The sequence below is a fragment of the Dryobates pubescens genome, chromosome 3, assembly GCF_014839835.1.
Source record: "Dryobates pubescens isolate bDryPub1 chromosome 3, bDryPub1.pri, whole genome shotgun sequence".
Taxonomy (NCBI): Eukaryota; Metazoa; Chordata; class Aves; order Piciformes; family Picidae; genus Dryobates; species Dryobates pubescens.
The window spans coordinates 8,184,737-8,207,785 of record NC_071614.1 but is presented as its reverse complement, the minus strand read 5'-3'; the positions used below and the strand labels follow the sequence as shown (position 1 = coordinate 8,207,785).

The window sequence follows — 23,049 nt, the reverse complement described above, 5'->3', positions numbered from 1 at the left end:
CCAAAATGGTGCATGGTCATTGAAGAGTCCAAAGTAATACATTTACAGTTAAATGCAGCCTTCTTGTCTTTGGAAGCAACTAGCATGGATTCTATCTAACAGGTCGGTGAAAGGGAAGTAAGGGTTTTGGTGCTTTGTTAAGTGGACATAGAAATAACTTACTTTACAAACCCAGCCTTCAAGGTGTAGGGTCAAATTTCTGTTATACTAATGCAAAAACAGTCATTTCAGGGAAATGACTCTGACTTTACACGAGTGTGATTAGAAGAATTTGATCCTAATCCCTAAGCTGGTATTGCAAGAAGTGCTCTGTAAAGCATGGCTTTCATTGTAGTCTGCTTTCCGCTGCACTTACACACGGGGACTCTGAAGGCAGAGTGTATTAGTTGCCAAGCTGTGCAAAAACTGAGTGATATTTCTTTACCTTTCATAATCTTCTGATGCTGTGTTGCTTGCAGAGCATGTGAAGTAGCCGTAGTTTAGGATTACAGAGGAGGAGACAATTCTGCAATGCAGTGTGAGCGTTTCACTATCTGAATTCTGAAGCATTCATGAAAACAACATCCTCATGACTTCAACACAGATCACATGCAGGTAGATACAATGCACAATACTGATCTTGTCTCTTCAGGCTGCATTTGAACAGTTAGCCTTCATTTTTATTTTATCTTCAAAAAAAACCCACCCTTAAATTCAATGTGAGGAGTATCTCTGCAGCAGGAAAAAGTTAAAATCAGTCTGAAATGGCAGTCTGTCAGCATGTAATGTTCGGTGTGTTTTAGTTACTTGCTTCAAAAGACACCGGCATCTATCTGAGATGGGACAACACTTGGGTTTTGCTTTCTTTTAGTTTGCTCCTAAAGCATAAATATGGGACAAAGGGTCAATTATGGTAGCTTTCGTGTCACAGGAATCCTGTTCTAACAAAATATTTAGGTCACCTGTCAGGATTTTCCCAGAAGCAATCAATGTCTGAGTCTCTGCTCCTCAGCTATCATTTGTTGTACGGTACACAGGCTGGCAATATGACAGTTGAACAAGCAGGGCCTGCAAGTGGCTCAGCAACATCTCCTTCTAGTTCTGTCCAAGTCCCTTTCTCTGGACTATAGCAAATAGTAGAAGATTTGTAGGCTCCCTGTAGTAGAAGAAAACGATGTATTAAGTGTGGCTTTGGCAAATTCCAAGGCATGCATAAGCTTTAAAGATGTCTGAAAGTGACTCATGATCTTGAGCTCTACTTTGGAGCTTTTGAGAGCGTTGGTTTTCATGTGGGCTGAGCACTCAGCCTCTGCAAACCAGGCTCCTTTACAAGCCCCTTATAAGCAGAGCTCTAAGCATTGAGTCCTGCAAATCACTTTTGCCAAATTTCATCTGATTTTCATATGAATCCAAATACAGTCTGCTAGGAACTCATCTAAATAGCAATGCACAGAGGTGAAAATATACTCCATGGCCTCCACAAGTTGAAAACCAACCCCAAACCTGCCACTGCAGCTACTTCATCCCACATCTCCTCCCTGTCCCATATTAGTAATAAGCAGAGTGGCCCCAAGAACTCAGAAGGAGTGGAGGGGTGATTGCAGGCACACACCATACTCCAGCTGTAGCCTCCCACAAGGTAAATGCTGTCATCAAGGACCGCACAGCCGGGGCCGCTGCGACCCTCTAGAATGGGGGTCTGGAGGATGTTCCACTGGTCAGCTTTGGGATCGTAGCATTCCACAAGCATCACGTCAAGGTGGGAGAAACCTGCATGAAGGCATGGAGAGCAGAGAAGATGTGTTATGGTGCACTGGTCTATCATTTGTTTTACTGCTAGGGATATTAAATTGCAATGATGCTTTTACAATTGTAACAAACTTTCTTCCAGTAAACACTGCCACACACGCATAAGCCATCTTCCGTAGCGTTGATGTCTCGTTCCTTCAGGCCAACTAAGCCTGTTGAAAGCCTCTGCCATCAGTTTTACAGCCTTCTACAAATCACAAAGACATATAAAACCTGAACAGATCACAAAGTAACACTCAATAATCACAGAATCATAATCACTAAGGTTGGAAAAGACCTCTGAGGTCATCAGGTCTGACCTTCTACTCAACACCTCCATGACCACTAGACCTATCGATGATGCAAGCAGAGTCAAGCAATATTCCTCCTCATCTATCAGGGCTAATGAAAATTTGAACATGTAGGAAAAGATTTTCCTGGCAATCTTTCTCAAAGGTCAGCGGATCTGATCTACTCAAAAATCAACAGATAACATCTCACTCAGAACTCAGTGTCTGGCGAGTCAAGGTACAGCTTAGACAACTGATGCCCCTTGGCTCCAGAGGGACAAGGTGCTTAACGTGACAGACCTGATGTTCAGGGCCAGTTTCAGTTTTTAAGCTCATTTAAGTTGCACCCTAAGCACACAGCTGTGGTGCCACAAAGTCTTTACGGTGACAGGAGATGGATCCAAAAAAATCAGTGCTCTTGCCCTTCCCTGACTGACTGAAAAAGGCTTCATGTGACTGCTGCTTTGTAATCATTACCCAAGGGCAGATGGGGCTCAGCTCAAGACTCTCAAGCTGTATCAATGACTACCAATTAAGTGAGCTTAACACAGATTTACAGCCCCCCTGGAGTCCTGGTTCCTGCTCCAATATATAGGCATCTCCCTATCTCAAACTACCTCCTTTATCAGAGCACTGTAGTAAAATTCATGATAGAATGGCTTAGGTTGGAAGAGACCTTAGAGATTATCTATTCCAACCTTCCCACCATGGGCAGGGATACCTCTCAACTAGACTCAGCTGCTCAAGGCCTCATAGAGCCTGGCCTTAACACCCCAGGGAGGAGGCATCCACAACCTCCCTGGGCAGCCTGTTCCAGAGTCTCACCACCCTTGTACTGAAGAACTTCTTCCTAAGATCCAGTCTAACCCTACTCTTCCTCAGCTTAAAACCATTCCCCTTGTCCTATTGTTAGATACTCTTATGAAAGTCTCTCTTTCCAGCATTCCTACAGTCACTCTTTAGGTAAACTATAGCTTTCCCAATGAATATGCTGGGATGCTGGACACTACTGTCTTCTCCACCAAGGTACAACAGCGAAGAGCAGGCTGATTTTCTGGAAAAGGGCCTTTGGTGGTGCTGGTAACTTCCCAACAATGCTGCTTGCAAGAGTACTATTTCTGTCAGGAAGGACTAGCTGTGATGAAATCGTTTTGTGTGGCTGTAAGGTTTACCAGGGGCCATCGAAAGGCCACCGCAGTGAGCCCAGGCTCTGCCCAGAGCTCCGGAACAAAGCGCAGCACACACATGACCGGCGCCGGTGCGGTAAATGCACAGCCAGCACTGCCATGCACATCCAGCCTCACAAAGGAGGGCTTTGCCACGGAGCCCTGCTGTTCCCCACCACTGGAGAATTTGTAGCATGTCAGTCCCCTCCCTCCTCCTTTCCTGGCAGCTCCTCCTTTTGTTCTGCTGCACACATTTCCCAAAGCCCCTCCGCCAGACAGCGTGGCTGACCAGGAGCCTGGGTGTTAAACACCTCTCACAACAGGAGCACCTCATACATAACAAAGGCTCCTGAGGCAACAGCTGGAGAGGCAAAATTGCAATGTTTATTAGAAGTTCCTGCCCTCCCAGAGGATGGGAGGCGGAACTGAGTGAAAAAAGTAGGAGAAGGCAGGATGGAAGCCATTGAAGCCCATGGAAGCCAAAGGATGTGCTTTACCTCTGGGAAAGCTGTGACCTGTTTAATTTGTAGGAGCAAAATCTGTAGGTGGAAGCCTGCAAGCAACTTTCACTCCCTTCACCCTGCAAGATCCAGTTCAGGAACACCCATCACAACCAGAAACGGGGAACAGAGGCACAGCAGCCCCTCACCTGGCTGCAGGTGTTTATGCACCAGTGCTAGTTTGTCCCCTACATGCACCACAGCCACTCAGATCTTCAAAAGCAGAATGTGACTAGAGAGTCTCACAGGGACCCAGCGCTGGAGGCATCCAGGCACACACCCTGGTGGTACTGGCAGTTAACATCACTGCTGCTTCTGCATTACAATTTTCTCCCCTTTTAGAAATTTTATTCAAAACACAAAAGAAGAAGGGGAAAAAAAAGTGCCTGTAAACTGTCAGATATTGTCACGGGACAAAGAAGCAGGAGCTGTGCTTTTTGTCTAAGTGGCTGGATTAAGCAGAATCTCTTTAGCAGCAACAGGAATGGCATGTAGGTATTAAGACAAAACCAGCAGATGCCTAAGCAGTTGTTACTCTAATATGAGACCTTTTCAAAAGATGAAAACCAGAGACCTCTCATAAGAGTTCTAATTAACGAGCTGTATTTAATACTAAAAAGGGATCTGAAAAGCCTAGTCCTAATATTTAATGGCTGCAGGTTGTTTTGGGTGGTTGTTTTTTTCCCCCCTTCTCTTCATTAAATCAGGGGCTTGTTTTTGTGTTTTTCTCTGAACAAAGCTCTCCCTAAGTGCACATTTTAGAAGATGATTTACAGAGGAAAATATTGCTGGTACTTTCGGGTCAAAGAATAATCTGTTTGTTTCATTGAATTCTTGGTAATGACAAATTGTCCATGCCTTTGAGTAATGGAAGCTCCCATTTTTATTATCTAAAGCATTCATTACTCATCTATTTAATGTACTGTTATAATTTTAAAATAATTTGCATAAAATGTTTTTAAAATTGCTGGCTCAAGTGTCCTGTTAAATCGTGTTGCCTGGCTTTTAATGTATTTAACACCGACTCTCTCACTAAAATATTCTTTATCAGGAGCTGGTGGACACTGAAATGCCTTTTTCTTTTTCTTTCTTTTTTGGCTAATAAAAATGTGACCTTTCAAATGGTTTCCTCCAATGGCATACAGTCGATCATTCATTACAGCCAAAGTGTGGATCGCTCGCTTCGTGTTCATGTCCTGCTTCCGGGCCCAGACGTCCATCACGGGGTCATAGCAGTACAGCCATGGGACATACTCTCCATTGTGAACACCTCCTGCAAGGCACAGACGCTTCTGTTAACTCATGGGAAAGACACTGTGCTGCAGCAAGAATTCAGCTCTATGGGTTTGGGCTCTGAGCTTTTTTTTTCCTTCCGTATGTGTGCGTGGTGATTTTGGGTTGGTTCTGTGTTAAAATAGCAGGAATTATAGAGTCATGCCATCTGGAAAAGAAATCTAAGGTTGAGTTCAACCAGTATCTAACTCTACCAAGGTTGGTGCTAAACCATGTCCCCTCAGCACCACATCTCTGCCTCTGAGAAACACCTCAAGAGACAGGGATCCAACTGCCACCCTGGGCAGCCTGTTCCAGTGCTTGAGAACCCTTTCAGTGAGGAATTTTCTTCTAATATCCAACCTAAATCTCCACTGGTGCAACATGAGGCCATTTCCTCTTGTCCTATCACTTGTCACTAGGGATAAGAGACTGGTTCCAACCTCCTTTCAGGGAGCTGTAGACAGCGATGAGGTCTCCCCTCAGCCTCCAGACTAAACACCCCCAGTTCCTTCAGTTGCTCCTCACCAGCCCTCACCAGATGCTTCAACAGCTTGGTTGCCCTTCTCTGGACCCACCCACTCCAGGACCTCAATGTCTTTCCTGTAGCTAAAAAAGCCACTGGCCTGATATATAGATCTTGCCGTTGTGAACGGCTCCGGCGTGGGCCGCCAGCGGCTGGGGTAAGGAGGAGACGTAGCGCCACTCGTTGGTCTCCAGGTTGTAGCACTCCACGCTGGACAAGTAGCCAGTTTCATTCCTCCCACCGATCACATACAAGTTCTTGTCAAGGCGACAGGCGTAGAAACTGGCTCTCCTGGAGGACAGGGCAGAACAAAACAAAACAAGCCAACAACAGACCAATTAGCCATTATCAGCTGGGTTTTTCCCCCCTCTCCAGCTGAGTGCCTGAACTAAGATAGCTGCTCCTTCAAATATTACTCCAGAGGAAAGTGTCCAGAACCTCCACATTTTCACAGCTGTCCCCCAAAACTGTGACTGCTTTGCTAATCAAATACGTGTTCCGTATCAAAGACACAATGATCTTGAAGATGTCTTCCAACCTGGTTTGTTCTATTCTATTCTATTCTATTCTATTCTATTCTATTCTATTCTATTCTATTCTAAAAGGGGCACATGTCCAGGTCTCATTCCAATAGACAACAGTCAGGTGAACACTCAGACCCAGACCTAGGAAGGTCCCCAGAGCCAAATAACCTAGTGCAGCCAAACAGTCATCTGATTTGGAAATCAACAAAAAGAGGAAGTATTAAGACAGTAATAATTATTATTATCATTTAGTAAAAGTAAAAGTCTTTTGTGATTCTAGCTGATTCTGCAATTTGGTCCTGGCCAACACTGGTTTTAGCAGGGGCTAAAAACAGGAGGTTACCTTCTCCTGCCCCAGCTGCCCCAGCATTATTGCAGTCCCTGGAGGTGTTCAAGAGGGGATTGGATGTGGCACTTGGTGCCATGGTTTAGGAGTCATGAGGTCTTGGGTGACAGGTTGGACTTGATGATCTTTGAGGTCTCTTCCAACCTTATTGATTCTATGATTCTATGACTTCATTTTTGGTGTCAACACCATTAAGCACAGACAAGCCTGGCAGAAAAGGCACCTTTCTGAAGCTGTTTGTTGCTTTTGCACAGCCATGGAAGATAAAAAGGTGCTCATTAATGTTTGGGGCATTACCTTGTAAGGGATATAACAACTCAGTAAGACAACGTGAAAAATGAGGTAGATAATGTAACAATAATGAATTATCTTGACATTCACTTTCTTTATGGTCCTTCAAGGGTCATTGTTCCCAATTTACTAAGAGAACCACATCATCAAAATTTTTCTTCAATTATCATTTTTTTCCCCCCTTCTTTCTGCAGTACTGCAAATAGAACAACTTTCCTCATGCCAGGCACAATATTACATTTCCACCCTTTAACTCGAGGGAGGCATGTCCCAGCTAACTCTGGAAGAAGTTTGAGCCGCTTCCCTGCTTTCACTCAGCGATACAGGAGAAGGATTAAGCTTTCTGGCTAGGTATGTATCAGTTCATCTTCCTCCTGTCTCCAAAATTAATGGTGAGTGTCTGTTGCTGAAGTAAAAATAGAGCAGTAAATGATTTTGGGAGACCCTGTTTGGTGTAATCCACCTTCAGGGAAACCTCCCTGGATTATTCAGCAGTGGGAAGGTTTGCCAGGGTAGAGGCCTTTAAATTTAAGATGCAGTGATATGAGAAAGAAAACTGCAGAAGTGCACAGCTAGGCTAGGATGAAGACCCGCACAAAACACCAAATGACAAGAACTGTCAGTCCCAAACCTAGCATGTTCTCATGGGTAAAACCAGAGTGGTGTGGGAGCTCAGAGACAAGCAGGCAAGTCAGGCATGGCAAGGTCTAGCTCTGACAGCTCCTGCAAAGCAGGCACACTGGAGTGTGGCTGCAGTTTGCCAAGCCCTGCTCCATGACTCACACAGTGTGCTCTAGTTCCTGTCCAGGCACTCAGATTTGAACCCAGGAGCAGCTGCATATCACACAGGAAATTCTGGGGGTTTGATGGCCACCTACACCATCTAGGACTTGATTCCACTGAATTCTGCAAAGCATTTGGGGTGAGAAGTGGTCCACATACAGAGCATAACACCCTGCAATGAACAGCTCTGATATGCCCCAACTCCTTCTCAGGCTCCCCTACCGCCATCCCACGTCCCAGCTCCTCTCCAGGCTTCCCTGTAGTCATCCCATGACCATGGGAGCCAGCAAAGCCTGGTGTGCAGCATCTTTTACCTGCCATCCAGCCAGGCATGACTTCAGGAGCATTTCCATCAGTGAAGGCAGGAATGAGATCTCTCTCCTCTGTCAGCTGCCTATTTTCACAGCATGGAGTATCACAGAATCACAACGGTTGGAGAAGACCTTTAAGATCATCAAGTCCAACCAGTATCTAACTCTACCAGGGCCACTACTACAATACTTCAACATTCTGGAGAAATTTCATAGACATTTCTCTTTGTTCAATGTGGCTGAAACTGGCTGGTGGTTTGTAAGTTGGAGGAGAGGTCAAGCAGATGTGATTACACATCTGGGCTGGCTGGTGGACCATTCAGGAAGCAGATCTGATACAGCACTGCTTGTTTCTGGCCTTACTCTTTGGATTTGCTGCACACCTGACAGCTCCCCTACCAGCCAGGGTCACTGAGCATCTCCTGTCTGCTTCTTTGCTTTCACCTTGCCTGCAATTGGGCAACTTGGACAGTGCAGGACAGCAGCTCTGGTTGAGTGGGAACACCACTGGGATAAGGCCACTGGGAAAAAAAAAAAAAGATGCAAACAGGAGGACAGGAAAACTGTTGAGGGCCTCCAGCTTGACTGTCAAATTAAATAAGACCATTTAATTTATCTGTCAATGGGCAGATAGAAGCTGATGGCATATATTGCTCTGCATGGTCGGGCAGCAAATTGTGCATCTATGTTTTTAGCCTGATTTTCTATGGAAACAAAGCTTCTTTGATGACACTGTATGTGTACTCTTGTCTGCCTGAGAGTTGTCTCCTCAACAAGAACCTGCTGGCTGATTTCATGAGAATTTGACAGAGGGTAGAGGTGTTACAGGCAATCAAGTGCCTGTATGCTTTCTGAGAGGCAGAGGCAAGACAGCTTGTAGCAGCCCCAAAAGTTAGAGAAGGTGCAGAGGTCACCTCCTGTTAGACGTGAGAGCCTGCAGTTCCCCCACCCTCCTGTGCCTCTTCTTGATGCTTGGGGTGCTTGGGCACTTGCTCCTCTGTCCACACACACCTCCTCTGACAAACCATCAACAAACTGCTCTCAGCATGGGGGTTCTCTGTCGAGGTCTAATAGAGGTAGGTAGAGCTGGCAGGTCTTGTTCTCTTAACTAGGATGTCAGCGATGCTATTCTCTACGTGTACTCCTGGTTTCATCCACACAGTGTCACTCTAAGGAGCACAAATGAAAGCATTAGCAGGCTTCACTCTTCGGCTTGCAGGTGGATGTTCACTCAGTGGCTCCTGTCACAAATATTTTAAGCTTCTTTAGGCTTTTTTTTTTTACTTTTCAGTGAAGCAGTGCTTAAGGGGCATGCTGTTAAGTGATGGCTTTTCAAGGACATTGAGACTCTTGAACATGTCCAGAGAAGGGCAACGAGGCTGGGAAGAGGCCTCGAGCACAGCTCTATGAGGAGAGGCTGAGGGAGCTGGGGTTGTTTACCTGGAGAAGAGGAGGCTCAGGGGAGACCTTATTGCTCTCTACAACTACCTGAAAGGAGGTTGTAGCCAGGTGGGGGTTGGTCTCTTCTCCCAGACAACCACCAACAGAACAAGAGGACACAGTCTCAAACTGTGTCAGGGGAAGTTTAGGCTGGAGGTGAGGAGAAAGTTCTTTACAGAGAGAGTTGTTAGCCATTGGAATGTGCTGCTCTGGGAGGTGGTGGGGTCCCTGTTCCTGGAGGTGTTCAAAAAGGAACTGGACGTGGCACTTGAAGCCATGGTTTAGTAGTCATGAGGTTTTGGGTGACAGTTTGGACTTGATGATCTTTGATTCTATGCTTCTATCCTATATGATCCAGATTAAAATATAATACAGCAATCTTTGCATGACAACTTTCCCCACTAAGCTGGGAAGCCACTATCCATTCTAATCAGATCACTGGAGTACACCTCATGGTCTGAGTAGGGACAATCAGACCTATTTTACAGTTTTCTTCAGGACTTCCAAGCACTCAATGTTCACTGATCTCTGGCATGCTCTTCTTTCACACCCCTTCCCTCAATAATCAACTCAACCAGCTGCTTCTGGTAAGTACACACACATCAAAGGGAAGAATTTCTTTCTGATTGCCACAGATGATAATTTTATGCCGTGGAACAAGAAATGCAACTACCAGTCTGAGGTTTAAAGCTACCAATGCTACTACTGATCATCACAGTATCAAGACCTGATTTCAAAGTCACTTTTAGAGTGCATGCTTAGCTTTTTTAAACTAATCTTAATAGGGATTAGCATTACTGTTATTAGTAACAGTAATGTCAATAGTAAAAGTCTAAAACAAAATGTGAATTGTTTTATCTCTTTTTTTCTGCAGTTTCTTTCCTCAGTTCACTCACTCAGCAAGGACACCAACCTTGTGTTTCTTCAGGCCCTGGTACAATGCCATGCTTTTTGCTGGTTTTTAAACAAAAAACTTTTAACTTGGAATTTAAGAAATAAAACCAGCCCCAACAAACTATTTTACATGTTTTTATGTTCCACACACCTTGTTCAGCTCTGGGCTGACTCATCAAGATGCAGCAGTACTGACTGTGGTGTCCAGCCTTGAGGCTCATGTCCCAAGTTCAGGTATCTGCTACAAAGACTCCTTCAGCAGGCATGCTGCTCCAACTGAACTGCTCTCCAAAAAGCACACCCTTGCTACTGCAGCCTCAGGCAAATGTGTATTTCAAAAGCTTATGAGTCATTTGCTGCTCCTCTAAACAATGCATGCCTAAAAATAGTACCTACTCTTCACATGCATTCATTTTGGAGATGTTCTTCAAGGGAAAAGGAAACCAAACTCGGCTTTAAAGCAAATACACTGACAGCTCTGAATCCATAATGGGATCAGACTTTTCTTTATAGCTCATACAGTAAAATCAATCAGATATGGATTTTATCATATGAGATAAAAGTTTACTCATCAAATATTTCGTACACATTCTCAACTTGAGAATATACTGCCTGTGAATGAGACCCACATTTACCTGGCAGTCATTTCAAAGGAGCTATTACAGTCTATCCAGCCAATTATTCTCAGGCTAAAATTCCTAAGTAGGTTTTGACTTGATGGACCATAATGACTCAGAAAAAAGCCATTAAACAGTCTGTCTTGTCAATGGTGCCTGCATTATGCCAGCAGAGACAGGGCATGACCCTGTACTCCTAGGGGGGTGGAAAAAAAGCCTGTTGACTTTAATGGGAACTTCACCTGAGTAAAGGAGCTGGGAAAGGAAAGTGCATGAAAGCTCCCTCTTGTTTGTATCACCTTCTAAAAACTGGACCAGACCTAACCTCTAAAGGCTGCAACAGCTCTGAGGAAGTCATCAGGGATAAGCAACTAAACTATTAACAACATTTTAGAGAGTGATTTGAAAATCCCTTTTCCAACAATAGCCCAAATGCTTAGGAGCCTTCAGAGAAAAATAATGGGCAAGCCTGTGGGTTAGGGATCCTGAAGAGGATGCTGTCACAGAAGGAGCTATGTATGAGTGGACTATTACATTGAAATGACACTGTAAGGAGCTGAGACGCTAAGACATTACAGTGTGTTACTGGGCAGCTGCTAAGCAGTCACCATGGACAGCTGTTTCTGACTCCTGGCTGAAGGCAGCAGCTTCCACCAGAGCACAAATGTGGGATAGAAACTGATTTTCTAGTGAAACACAGCTGGCCACTGTGGAGGTGGAAAAACGATATTGTCTGCTTTGTCCAACCCTCAGCTACCTACCTGCCTTCTGAGCTTTCTCAGCCAAAATAAACCCACCCCTTCAGCCAGCCACAGACACACAGAGGGCCTCATCAGAGCTCCAGAGGAGCTTCAGGCTCCATACAAACACTGGTCAGCCTTCCAGTTCACTGAGAACAACCTGCACAGCCATGGCAAATCTCCCATGCACCCCCTGTCTCCCCTGTGCCAACACCTGAGATGACCATGACTCAGTCTGGAGAGCTAAACCAGAAGAGAAAGAGTCTCTCTGTTTTAGGGTAAATAGCCCAGTTGTGGGGTTATGCCCCTGTGCTGGCAGGAGTGAGGGAGAAGGCTTGGGGCTGCCATAGCAAGGTCACTTCTTTAGAGAAAGCCTGCTGTTGGACTAGCTCTATTAACAACTGAGAAAGAGCACAGAATCTTTGTAAAGGATTTTTAAAGTACAGGATGATGTTATCAATAAAGCCAGAGACTGTAATAATTGTGGTCTCTAGTTATATGGCTAATTTTATGAGTTCACTCAGCTCCAACAGAAAACCTGCTCAGATCTGTTCCACTTGCACTTGTTCTTGCACTGGTACAATGCAGTATTTTTCGGTGACAAGCATCACACATGGGTCTGCATTATGGAGTCTGGACTATCAAACTGAATCCCAAATAAAAACCCTTCACAAACTCACTGACTGACATTTAACCTCTAGAAACTTGACAGGACAGCCATATTTGCATGCACCTCCTATTACACACCTTGAATTGCAAGGCTGAGCCAAGTTCAACACATTTATGGCTGCCAGACACCTAAACACTGTGGACAGCCAGCAGAAAAAGAGATACAATACTGACAGCACATGGAACAAGGAAAGTGTTTCAGGAAGACCCTGTGAGATCTCTTGTACATTTGAGCCATGAGAACGTGGGTGTTGAACTGAAGGATGGGCATTGAGTGCTTTTTCATAGAACACTGTAACTTCAGGTCTTCTGCCTTTGAGAATCTTTATAGAATGGTAGGTGTTGGAAGGGAGTTCTGGAGATAATCTCATTCAACCCCCCTGCCAAAGCAGGTTACAAAAGAGTCATCATTCAGTTTGAGTTCGGGGGACTTTTTTCCTGCCAGGGTAGGATTTGGTATCCAGAGTTAGGTTTACACCATCTTAACAGGTCATTGCTCAAGCCCACATACACCTCTGCTCTTTGGTACCAGGAATATTACTCTAATATGCATTAGCTGACAGCAACTTCACTCAAAGACCACCTAAGATTAAGAGTTCTCTGACAAGGGGAGACGTGCTCAGGAGAGCTTTTCATGGCTGGCATGGTGAAACAGGATGGAGTCAACACAGGAAGGTTTCAGTTCCCTGTAAGATATCTGACTATAATTACTGCTTGTTTACTGCAAGCTCATCATGACACTTCAGTCAGGGAACATGACAGGACACTATGGAGACTTCAGAAAAATCCTTCAGACTGTACTCAGGCAACCAGTAATTGCACAAGGTCCACGGGTATTTAGCATGAGTTAGCACTGCAGGATTTGGCATCTGGAGTTTTGAACTTGGAAAGGTGAAAAAATAAGGAGCCAAATGGGACTGTGTGCTGCAGCTTTTATCTCAGTGCTCTCAAAGCTTCTGTAGGCCTCCTCACTCCCAGAACTAAGCCAAACCTCAGCTGCTCCTAGGCTGATAAAACATACATTGAAAAACACATAGCAGGTTTTTACCTCTCTTGCATGGGTGGAAGTTGTATCCAGCTGTTAAACCTGGGATCGTATCGGCTAACAAAGTTTGTACTGTGTTTCCCTGTAAAGATAGATTATGGTGACACTCAGCTGTTGGTTTCATGTATTTAACATCATGATTGTAATATATATTACATATACTTCACAAGTTGACAGCTTTTATGAAGGGTTCCCCCTTTTACAACAATGTATGATTACGCTGTGTGTACAGTAATAATTCAACAAATGGGGCACTGCAAGGTTTGAATTAGCAATTGCTAGTAGTAAAAGCAGATAAGAGATTAGTCTTGTTCTCTGTAATAAGATCTTGAAAATGTGTATTCAAATTTACTTATAGATGCTGTGCTACTCTCACAGCCACAATAAATCACAGCAGTAAGCAAAATTACTTGCCCAAAAGAGGGCATTCCCATGGTATCTTTATGACTAGAGTATTTTTTTTGGTCAGGTAAAAGATAAAAGAACAAATCCAAGGGAGGACATGTGCTTTTCTTTCTCCTCACATCATCTCTGTGTGGAACATGGTAAAAAAACCCTTCTGCAAATAACCAGGAGCTGCATAAGCCATCAGCATGGGGTACACAGTGTTTGCACTAGATGGTTTATTCTACCATGTACCTTCGGTGTAAGTTAGAAGGAATTACACATGTGCATCGAAGGGGGACTAGACTCTTCAGAGTTTTATTCCAAGTGTGTTAGCTAAAATATGAAACATGAGCAACAGACACCAGCTAACTAGCTTATCCCTGCTGTCAAGCCCAAGAACTGTAGTCATGTCTTCACAATATTAAGATTTCACCTTATTTTACATGCAGATTGACATCGAAGCAAGAAAACTGAAGCAAGAGAGTGGATGGCAATTTCCTGTAACACCTGAGACTTCAACAGATGAGGATCTCGGAACCAGAAACCTTTGTTTATGTATGTCTGACTAAAAAATTGAATTAGAGGCTTCACAGGCCAGCAGAATAACCCAACTGCATATGTCACAGATCTCTAAATGGTCACTGGGTATTCTACAAGGTGAATATTTTTGCATTGGACAAGCCTCTCGCTTTGCTCATTTCATTCCACACTTCCTTCAGCATGTCTAAACAGACCACCAAGGCTGCAGAGAAGAATAACCACACAGATGAAATTTATATTCATAATAATTTAAGCTCATGTTCTACAAGAAAACAGAGAAAGAAACCATGCTGACCACACCGTCTGGAAGCAAACTCATTCCCTCGCTATGTTATAAGCATGTTCCATATGAGCAGAAGACTGATGAATGATGCAACACTTCCCTTGGAATCCAGCGTGGTGCCTCTTGAGGACCCAAGCCCTTTATGCTCAACACCACTCAAACACATCTCAAGACACAGGGGCACTAAGGTACACTGGATTTAGTGAACTGGGGCTTTGCTTTTGATCCCTGCTTGAATTTGGACAAGAAGGCACTGAGAGTCGCAGATTCAATAACCAGTAAAACAGTGATAGCAGGCACTTAACTGCCTCCAGGTCTCACTGTTTAGGACATTTATGTCTGCTTCAAAAAGCAGGATTTCAAAACAATGTAAGCATTGATCTTAAGTCTGGACATCCAGTAGGAGGTTTTCATGCTGCTGTATTCACCACACCTTCAGTGGCCACTGGTTACATAGCAGCTTTGTAACTGTTGTCACCCAAAGCTATGATTTGGGGCCCATGCCCTCCTAACGATGTGTCACACACACAAGTCACTACACACACCACATACGTAGGGGTCTGTATAGCACAGGGTAGAAAGAGAAGGGTTTAGTCAGCCTGGAATGGGAATACAGGACACAAATTTGGTCACTTCACAAGAAGAGAGATGAAATCAAACCAGAACAGGCACAAAGAAGAGCTGCTATGGCTACATGAGGAACAGAAAGTTCACCTTATGGCAGGAGACAAAGAACTTGGCTTGTTGCACCTAGGAAAACAAAAGCTGAAAGGGGATAGGAGTGCTCTCTGTAATACACCAGAGGAACAAATCTCTGGGAGGGGAAAAAATACTAAGCTGAAGGCCAACTTTGGCATGAGAACAAGGTGATTTAAACAGTCAAAGAACACATCTCACTGGAAATTAGAATAAGGCTCCCAGTCATTTAGAGCAATTGGATTCTGTAACAGCTTTCCAACAGCAGTAGTAGGGGCTAAAAATCCAACTGCTTTTGGCATGTAGCTTGGAAAATTTACACAATGGGACTATATGATGCCTGTGATGGCAGGAAAAGGACTTGATGACCTAGTTAAGCTGTGTAGTGTAACTGGTTTGACTCCAGTTTAATTCTGGACTTCAGTTTGAAAGAGAACTGCTTTGTCTTGCTCATCAGTCATGAAGCTACACGTTTGGAAGTACCTGTCAGAGCACAGAACCTGTGACAAGTGGTCAGAAATCAGGATTAGCAAATCAGGACAATGGACCAAAAAGAGGCAGATGCTGCTCTCTGCAGGAAGGTCTCTGCAGCCATACCAAAAGGTGAAGGGCTCTGAAGGTTGGTCTTAAATCCATGCCTGTGTTCTGCAACCTGCACTCATCAGCATGCGCTCATGCAGGGACCCCTTTTGACCATGGGAGGATGTAAAAAAGTGAGGAAAAGAGTCTCACATGCCCTCTGGGTTGTCAAGAAGTCACAGGAGCAGCTTTATGGGGCCACGAGTGCTCCTTGGGTTCTGCTCAGTTTCTCAAGAACCTAGTGGTCTGATGCTAAAGAAATGTATGGTGCTCCTTCCACTGCCCCCACCTCAGGGCTACTGGAAAAACACCGGGCACATTCTCCTTCAAATGGAAAGCTTTGTAATGCTATTGCAAGACAGTTCCAGCTAGGACCACCTGAAGCCCCTTCCGCGCTATGACAACAGCAAACAAGGGCCTTTACATCAGTTGCAGCAGGTAAGTGTGAGCAGTTCCCATGTAGCTGCACATTTAGAACAAATCAGTTCCAAGGAAGACCTTGCCCAGCAACTGCACAGGACGTAGTCTGTGATTTCAGGTCCACTTTTTGTGACAAAATCCATTTCTCTCAAGGTAAATTTGTAAAGAGATCAGTGTCAGCAGTGCTTCTACTTCTTTCATTCCTGTTGTCTCTACAGGAAAACCACATCATTGGTATTCACAGAACAAGGAAGGTCTTGGACATCTTCAGCAACATCTTCACCTCAAGAGTTGATCTAGGTAACCTCAGAGCTAAGGTACTACCATCTCACAAACAGTTGTGCTCAACTCCCACCTCAGATGCAGGCTATGTACCCCTTTTAACATCCCTCCAGCAACCTGAAACTCAGTTTCCACATCTTAAATTGTGGGTAGTTACACTTCTTTTCTTCTACCCTCTCTGTGACATGGTTATTTAATTACAAACTGTCTGGAACAAGGTCTGCCTCTTACTACCCATATGCCTACCACCAAGCACAACATGGGTCCTCAGTTGTTGGATGTGGCCGACAGCCCTAATAATAATTGTCATTAATGCTACCATGCTATCTCCTGATTAATATAAAGGAAAATCAGCAGCAGAACTGAAGGCCTCTTCTCCTAAGACATTCACTGATAGGGTGGACTGGATTGTTTGTCTCAGGTTTTAGGAAGGAACAGATGTAACCATTTTCTATAATTTGCTTTAGTGCAGATGCTGAAATGGGGCATTCACAATAAAATATATGCAGTATATGTAATTTCAGCTGGACCCTCTGGTGTTTTAAAGTAAAAATGTGTACCTGCAAGCTGTTTTATGGTTTCTCAGTCATAATTATCTCTGTTACACAGACTGCTACAACTACAACTCTTTCTTCATGTGCAAGCTTTTTAACAATGTCTTGACAATTCTGTGCATTTTGCAAGGCATGGTGTTCTCCTTTTGCTTTGCTCAGAAGCCTGTTAAATTGTTTAATTTCTCTTTGCAGTAAATTTATGAAGTAATCAAATCAAAGAAGGTAGCAGCAGAGAATCTATACGAGAAGCTCTTGCACAAGACTTAAAAAAAAAAATAAGAAAGAAAGGACCAGTTTAAGAATCTCAGAGTCTAGATAATTAACACATTAACAACTTTAGCTGTGAGTAGCTTGTTTGACAATAGAAGAGAAGCATTCATCTACTGCAATTGCATTATTATATTATGACTGGAAGGAGAGTGGAAATGAAGGTTAAAATTCTTAACAGCTGCTGCCTGGTGCATGCATTTGAAAGAGCCTGTTCTGCTGCCTGTGGCAGTTCTCAGGGGATGTGGGAGCTGATGAATGACCGAGATGCTAACGCTAAAGTATCAGGTATTTATTACATCAGTGTCTGAAAGTAGCCTTTACCAGGTTCAACAATTAGGCTGAACGTCCTCAAAATCCCTTGTTCATGAGTCTGATCTGATGGACAAACTGACATAGGAAGGCAGATGCTGCCTGTGCCTTTTCAGATTCTATACATACCGTTAGGGTTCCATTGGTCTTCTCCTCCCAGCACAAACAAGAAGTTTTCCACTTCCACGACACAGTGATGGGCACTGTTATATGGCATAACTGCAAGTAAAGCAAGAACTTTTGGTCAGCTCAGGGCACTGATCCCTTCAAGTATTTCCAGAAGTACAAAATACAACACTGAAATTACACCTGTATGAAATAGTAGGGGAATGCATCACCCCAAGCATGTATGTCCACAGCCCTAGAAGTGGACAATGCCGCTTATTTGTGCTATCTAATCTTGCAAATAATTGGGAGAAAAGCTGGGATTCTGGTCCCTGAGCACCCCTCATGCCTGCCCAAGTGCTGTATGTGCTGCTCTAAAACCACCTGTAAAAAAAGGGGGGGGTGTGAAGTTGCCTGCTATTTGCCTGAAAACCAGCAGACATTATGGATCCTTGTATACCAGGAAACATTAAAAGAGCCTCAGCCCAGCTTTGTTCTGCTGGCAGCATTTCCACAAGAAGAGTCAGTGTGTTGGGTAGCTTTCTATTCCACAGCAATGAACAAGCTGCATTTCCATACAGTTTGAAGTTTTTAAATTAAGGTCCTGCTGATTTAATGCCTTTTCCAAATGTATACGCTTAATTTCCTGTACAATGCCATTAGCAGCACAACCACACATTTCCTATCCATCTAACCAGGAAGCTCTTTGTTAACAAAGATCAAAACTGTGGCACTAGGCTTGCAGTATCCCCTTTAATTTTTTTGGGGGGTGGTGAGGTGCTGCAATTGCACCAACTACAGTTGCAATCACCTGGTTTTATATTTGCCATTACAAATGGTAAGAGACAAACCCAAGGACTTCTTATAACTAGAGAGGCACATATTATTGTGCAGAACTATCGTGGTATTATGTGGTAGAAATGCAAACTTAACACAGCATTGCTTATCATACCACATAGAGTACTTTTTGGCCCAGTGACACCAGTAGGAAAAATGATGTCCTTGTTCAGCTCATCATATGGGCACCTTAAATCTAGGTGAGGACAAATGGGGAGGTGATGTGCATGTACAGGCAGGGAACTTATTGCTTGACACGGATCAACAGAGCACTTAGGAAACCAGTGCAGTGGGAAATCAATATGACTCAGGGCCAGCTCTTACTTTGTGCTCTTTTGCCAATGCCAAGGAAAAAAAAAATAATAAAACAAAACAAAAAAAAAAAAAAAAAATAGAGGCAGCCTATCTCACACTTGGATTATTTTGGGTGATATATCTCTCATTTCATTTGTTTTATTATCTTTTATTTTTCTCAGGATGCAGTTGTGCAGTATAGCATATGCAAATAATAATAAGAAGAAATAGGCACAGCTTTGTTATTTAGGACACATTTTCTTACAGATCAAGTGGGCTCATTTAAGCTTCTTGCTGAAGTTCTTTTGCCAAGGCAATGATGAATAAGGAAGGTATGTTTTCAGTTTCTACTAAAGGTCGAATATCATTTTCATAGTCTGTGCTTTTGCACAAGTCATGTAAGTGAAGCTGTTCTTAAATTGGGTAGCCAGGTACAGCAGAAGTTCACTAATTAAGGTTATTTGTTACTACTACACTGTACATAACTGGGAAGTAATCCTGCACTAGCCACTGCACAAGAGTTTGTACAGTGGAATGGAAGAATGAAGAATATTTTGGTTATCCTCCTGGCCCCCATATCCTATTTTTCAGTCTCAGATGTCTTCCTATCTTAAAATCTTCTCCCTCAAAACCCCAGCACTTTCCCTGATTTTGTGGATGAATTTGGGGCTCCCATAGAGCATTTGCTGCCTTCCTTAGGTGCATTTTGGGATGACTCCTCCCAAGAAGAGACTCCCCAGGATCAGCCTGCAGGGACTTCAACTCTTAGCTAATGCAAAGCTCTATTATGGTTTTCAATTAAGCCCAAGCTAGTGGTTGCAGCCTCAACCAGGCTCTTCCCTTGGCCAGTCTGGAGATATTCAGCATTTCTCAAAAGAAGCCTCTGAAGGCAGCACACATACATGTTTTTCAGGTTTACACTTTTGCAGACACTTTAGTTATCCTCCATACTGTCACAAACAGGGCCAGGAGAGAAAGAAATTATATTTTAAGCTTTTCTGCTGTTCCCATGCACAGAAACTACGAAACAAGACTCCCACATTTATGATGATAATTAAACCTTGAAAACTAAGGGCTTAATCCTGGCTCCTACTTAACTTCATGGCAGCATTCCCACTGACAAGGAATTTGGCCTAAATGACCCAAACTACCACCAGTAACTCACAGGAAAGCTGAAGGGAAGCTTGCCTTAGAAAGGAGGGTAGTATTTGGGCTTCAGAAGGAAAGGTGACTGCAATAAAACACTGCAGACCTTTACTGTGACCTTTGTTTCTCACAGAGCTTTGGGGAAATCTCTGTTGTTGGTCTCATGAATCTGCACGTGGGGCTGGAGGAAGCTGGACAAAACAGGGAGGATGGAGCTATACTATGGACATCTAAGAAGGAGGGAGTTTTGACACTGGAATTGTGACATTTCCAACATCACAGTTTTTATGAGCATTTTCAGAGCCCCTCAGAACCATGAGTTATGCACAAGAAATTAAAACTATGGGAATGAATAATTCTTTTTTCCACAGTAAAATGCTGTTTGAATGCACTGGAAAGCTTATGCTAGAAACCATGACTCCTGATGAACACACACCCATGTAGGACCTGAATTTTCATAGATACAAGCCAAATTTGGTGGCAATGAGCATGCCAAAATCAGCCCCAAGCAAAAACAATCTTCTCACTGGGCTTGCCGGGGTGTAACAGGAAGAGTTTGGTCCATCAAACAGTCTGGCCAGGCTGCTGCTTTCATTAATTTCCTACAAGCTTTTGTCTGCTGTTTTCCTTTAATAATGTGAAAATCCCATCTTCTCCTTTTTCCCTTTCAACCCAGTGGAACACCTGCCTGCCCCACAAGAAGGGTATTTGAAGAGAAGTTTGTACGCCACGCTCAAGCACAGCCTGGTGTGAGTTTTTAGCGTGTCAGTCAGTGAGTTAGAGGGAAAGGGTAAGGAGAAGCTAATCAGGATGAAATGAGATTAAAGGCTGTCTAATTTTACAGCAACTGTGATCCATCAGCCACTGTGAAAGTGACAGTGGAAATGAATGATGGAGACAGACAGGTGGGGCTGTACATTTCACTGATTTATCCTCAAATGCACTGGGCCTTATTTTATTGAGTGAACATGACCGCATTTATCATGACTGTCATCTAAACCCACTTCCCTCCATTTAAAAAGGTCACTTTACTAGGAGGGAGTAGGATAGAGGCACTTTCAAAACAGATTTCAAATTTAATAACACATGTTTATAAAACCCTGTGCAAGAATTCTCAACTTTATTAAAGGCCAATTTAAAAAGGAAGGAGAAAAGCCTATTAAGAAGAAGGAGAAGATGACAAAAAGCCATGGTCATCAAAGAAACGTGCTTAGCTACCAAGGTGAGAGATGCCAGAGCCTTACGTGACATGGACAGATACAAGCATTAGCTGGAGCAAACAGACACCACCTCTTCTAAGCACTTGCCCCTCACACACTCTTCCCAAACCTCAGGATGCCCATGGTTAACAAACTTGTGCTTTCCTGGCCCAAGAGCTCAAATGCATTCAAGCTGCCCTCTAGAAGACAACAACCTCAGCAGCCCCCTTCCCATGCAGTTTGTGCATGATTGGTAGCAGACCTCGGTAAAGCCGGGAGGTAATTCCCAGGTACAGGTATGTGACAGGCAGAGCTTTCTCAGGTCAAAACCAAAGGGGTGATTTATACTTAAGAATGATCTGGAAGGCAGTGGAGTCCAAGCCTGCAGTGGTGTTTGCTGAGAAATATTTTACTACACAAATACCAGTGACATTGTGCAGGAGGTGACACTCGTGGACGTTCTTCAGATGCAGAAGCAGGTGGAAGACACAGCAGCACTCTGCACATCAGGATAGCTGGCCCAGGCAAAAACTCCTCACACAGCCAAACCTTAGCTAATGAAGGGTGCCAGATAATGTTCTGGGACCTGCTTTCTAAAACAGAGTCTACAAGAGTCTTAAAGCTGAATGTGCATGAAAACCAAACACGACCAGCCATGATGCCTATGAGGTCAGTCAGATGCAAAATGATGTTCCAAAGGCACCTCCAGCTCTTGTGTAGAGGTGACAGTGACACACCTCACTTACCAAACAAGCAATAATGGGTGCAGCTGAACTTACCCAGTTTTGCTTAGCTTCTGCCAGTTAGGAAACTGCATCTGGTTGCTCTTCACACATTCAGTCAAGGAGTCATCAGTTCCTCCTCCTTACACCTTTCACTGTCTATTTGCACTTCAACACTAACTAGCAGGGAAGGGGAATGGGAATGGGATTTTTCAAGACAGGAGGAGGGTTGAGCTTCGGTCCCAAGAGATCTGAGAGCTGTGATACAGTCCATAGCCACTCCTCTGCTCTGCTCCAACTTCCTGTCAGAAACTGCATTTGATTTTCCACTCAAAGTTTAAAAAAACCCCAACTAATTAAAGAAATCCATAGATTTTTACTGACTTGAACTGTTCAGCTGCCTGGAATACAAGAGGTACCATGAGGAAAGCCAAAGAAACCTCTTCCTCAGCTACTGCACAGCTTGAGCATAGCCTGTTCAAGACTCAGTGCCCACCAAGAAGTCCCGCTTACCATGGCTAATGACCTGTGCAGATGACGCAAGAGTTTCCAGAAACACCATGTCATTACCAGAGGACATATGGAGTCAATAATGACCTTCTGCAATATTAACTGCCTAACCTGTTGGCTACATGATATTCAGCTACTGCTACCTGAAAACTGGGTATTTCCACAGCTCTCCAGAGGGCAGAGTAACGTGAGCTGCAGTCTCTTTCCAGTACAGAAGACACCTACGAACTCATTTCAGGAGTTTTGCTCTTGGCAGAGACACAATATTCATTTCATTCCCAACCCCCTCCCCAAAATGCTGGCCAGACCACAGCTGGTCCAATTATTTCTTGAGAACAGAGTATCAGATGCTGTTCACCTTCCTTCGGCTCATACATCATTTGCAGAAGACTATGCCTTTGTTAGTGACTGTTACTTGTTATTTCTCACCAAGGTGGTTATATAAATAAACACCAGGATTCCTCAGTGAACTGTTCACTTCCACTGTTTGTTATTTAATAACTGTGGGGAAAGGCTGCCCACAATAAGCATGAAATTCTACCCTTGGTGAACACGGTGGGAGTTCTGCCACTGACTTTAAAGGCATCCAGTTTTCACCCACTGGTATTTTCTGCTCAAAAGATAATGAAGCAAAGTTGAAAGAGGAGAATAATCGACAGTAGATGGCAAATACCTCTGTTAACATTCCTATGGTTAAGCTGCACCTTGCCACCTCAATTTCAAGCAAATGCATGT

The 23,049-nt window shown here is 43.8% G+C and overlaps 1 protein-coding gene across 1 annotated transcript in view; it reads right to left on the bottom strand.

Moving 5' to 3' along the window:
• Positions 1-230: 230 nt before the first annotated feature.
• Positions 231-23,049, bottom strand: part of KLHL14 (kelch like family member 14) — a 58,529-nt gene continuing 35,710 nt past the window's right edge. Inside the window, exons 4-9 of the mRNA XM_054179642.1 lie at positions 17,631-17,720; positions 13,185-13,263; positions 5,622-5,812; positions 4,838-4,996; positions 1,592-1,749; positions 231-1,135 (exon numbers count right to left, since the gene is read on the bottom strand). Coding sequence (XP_054035617.1) covers positions 995-1,135; positions 1,592-1,749; positions 4,838-4,996; positions 5,622-5,812; positions 13,185-13,263; positions 17,631-17,720 — 818 coding nt within the window. The 3' untranslated portion in view covers positions 231-994. The remainder of the gene's footprint in view (positions 1,136-1,591; positions 1,750-4,837; positions 4,997-5,621; positions 5,813-13,184; positions 13,264-17,630; positions 17,721-23,049) is intronic.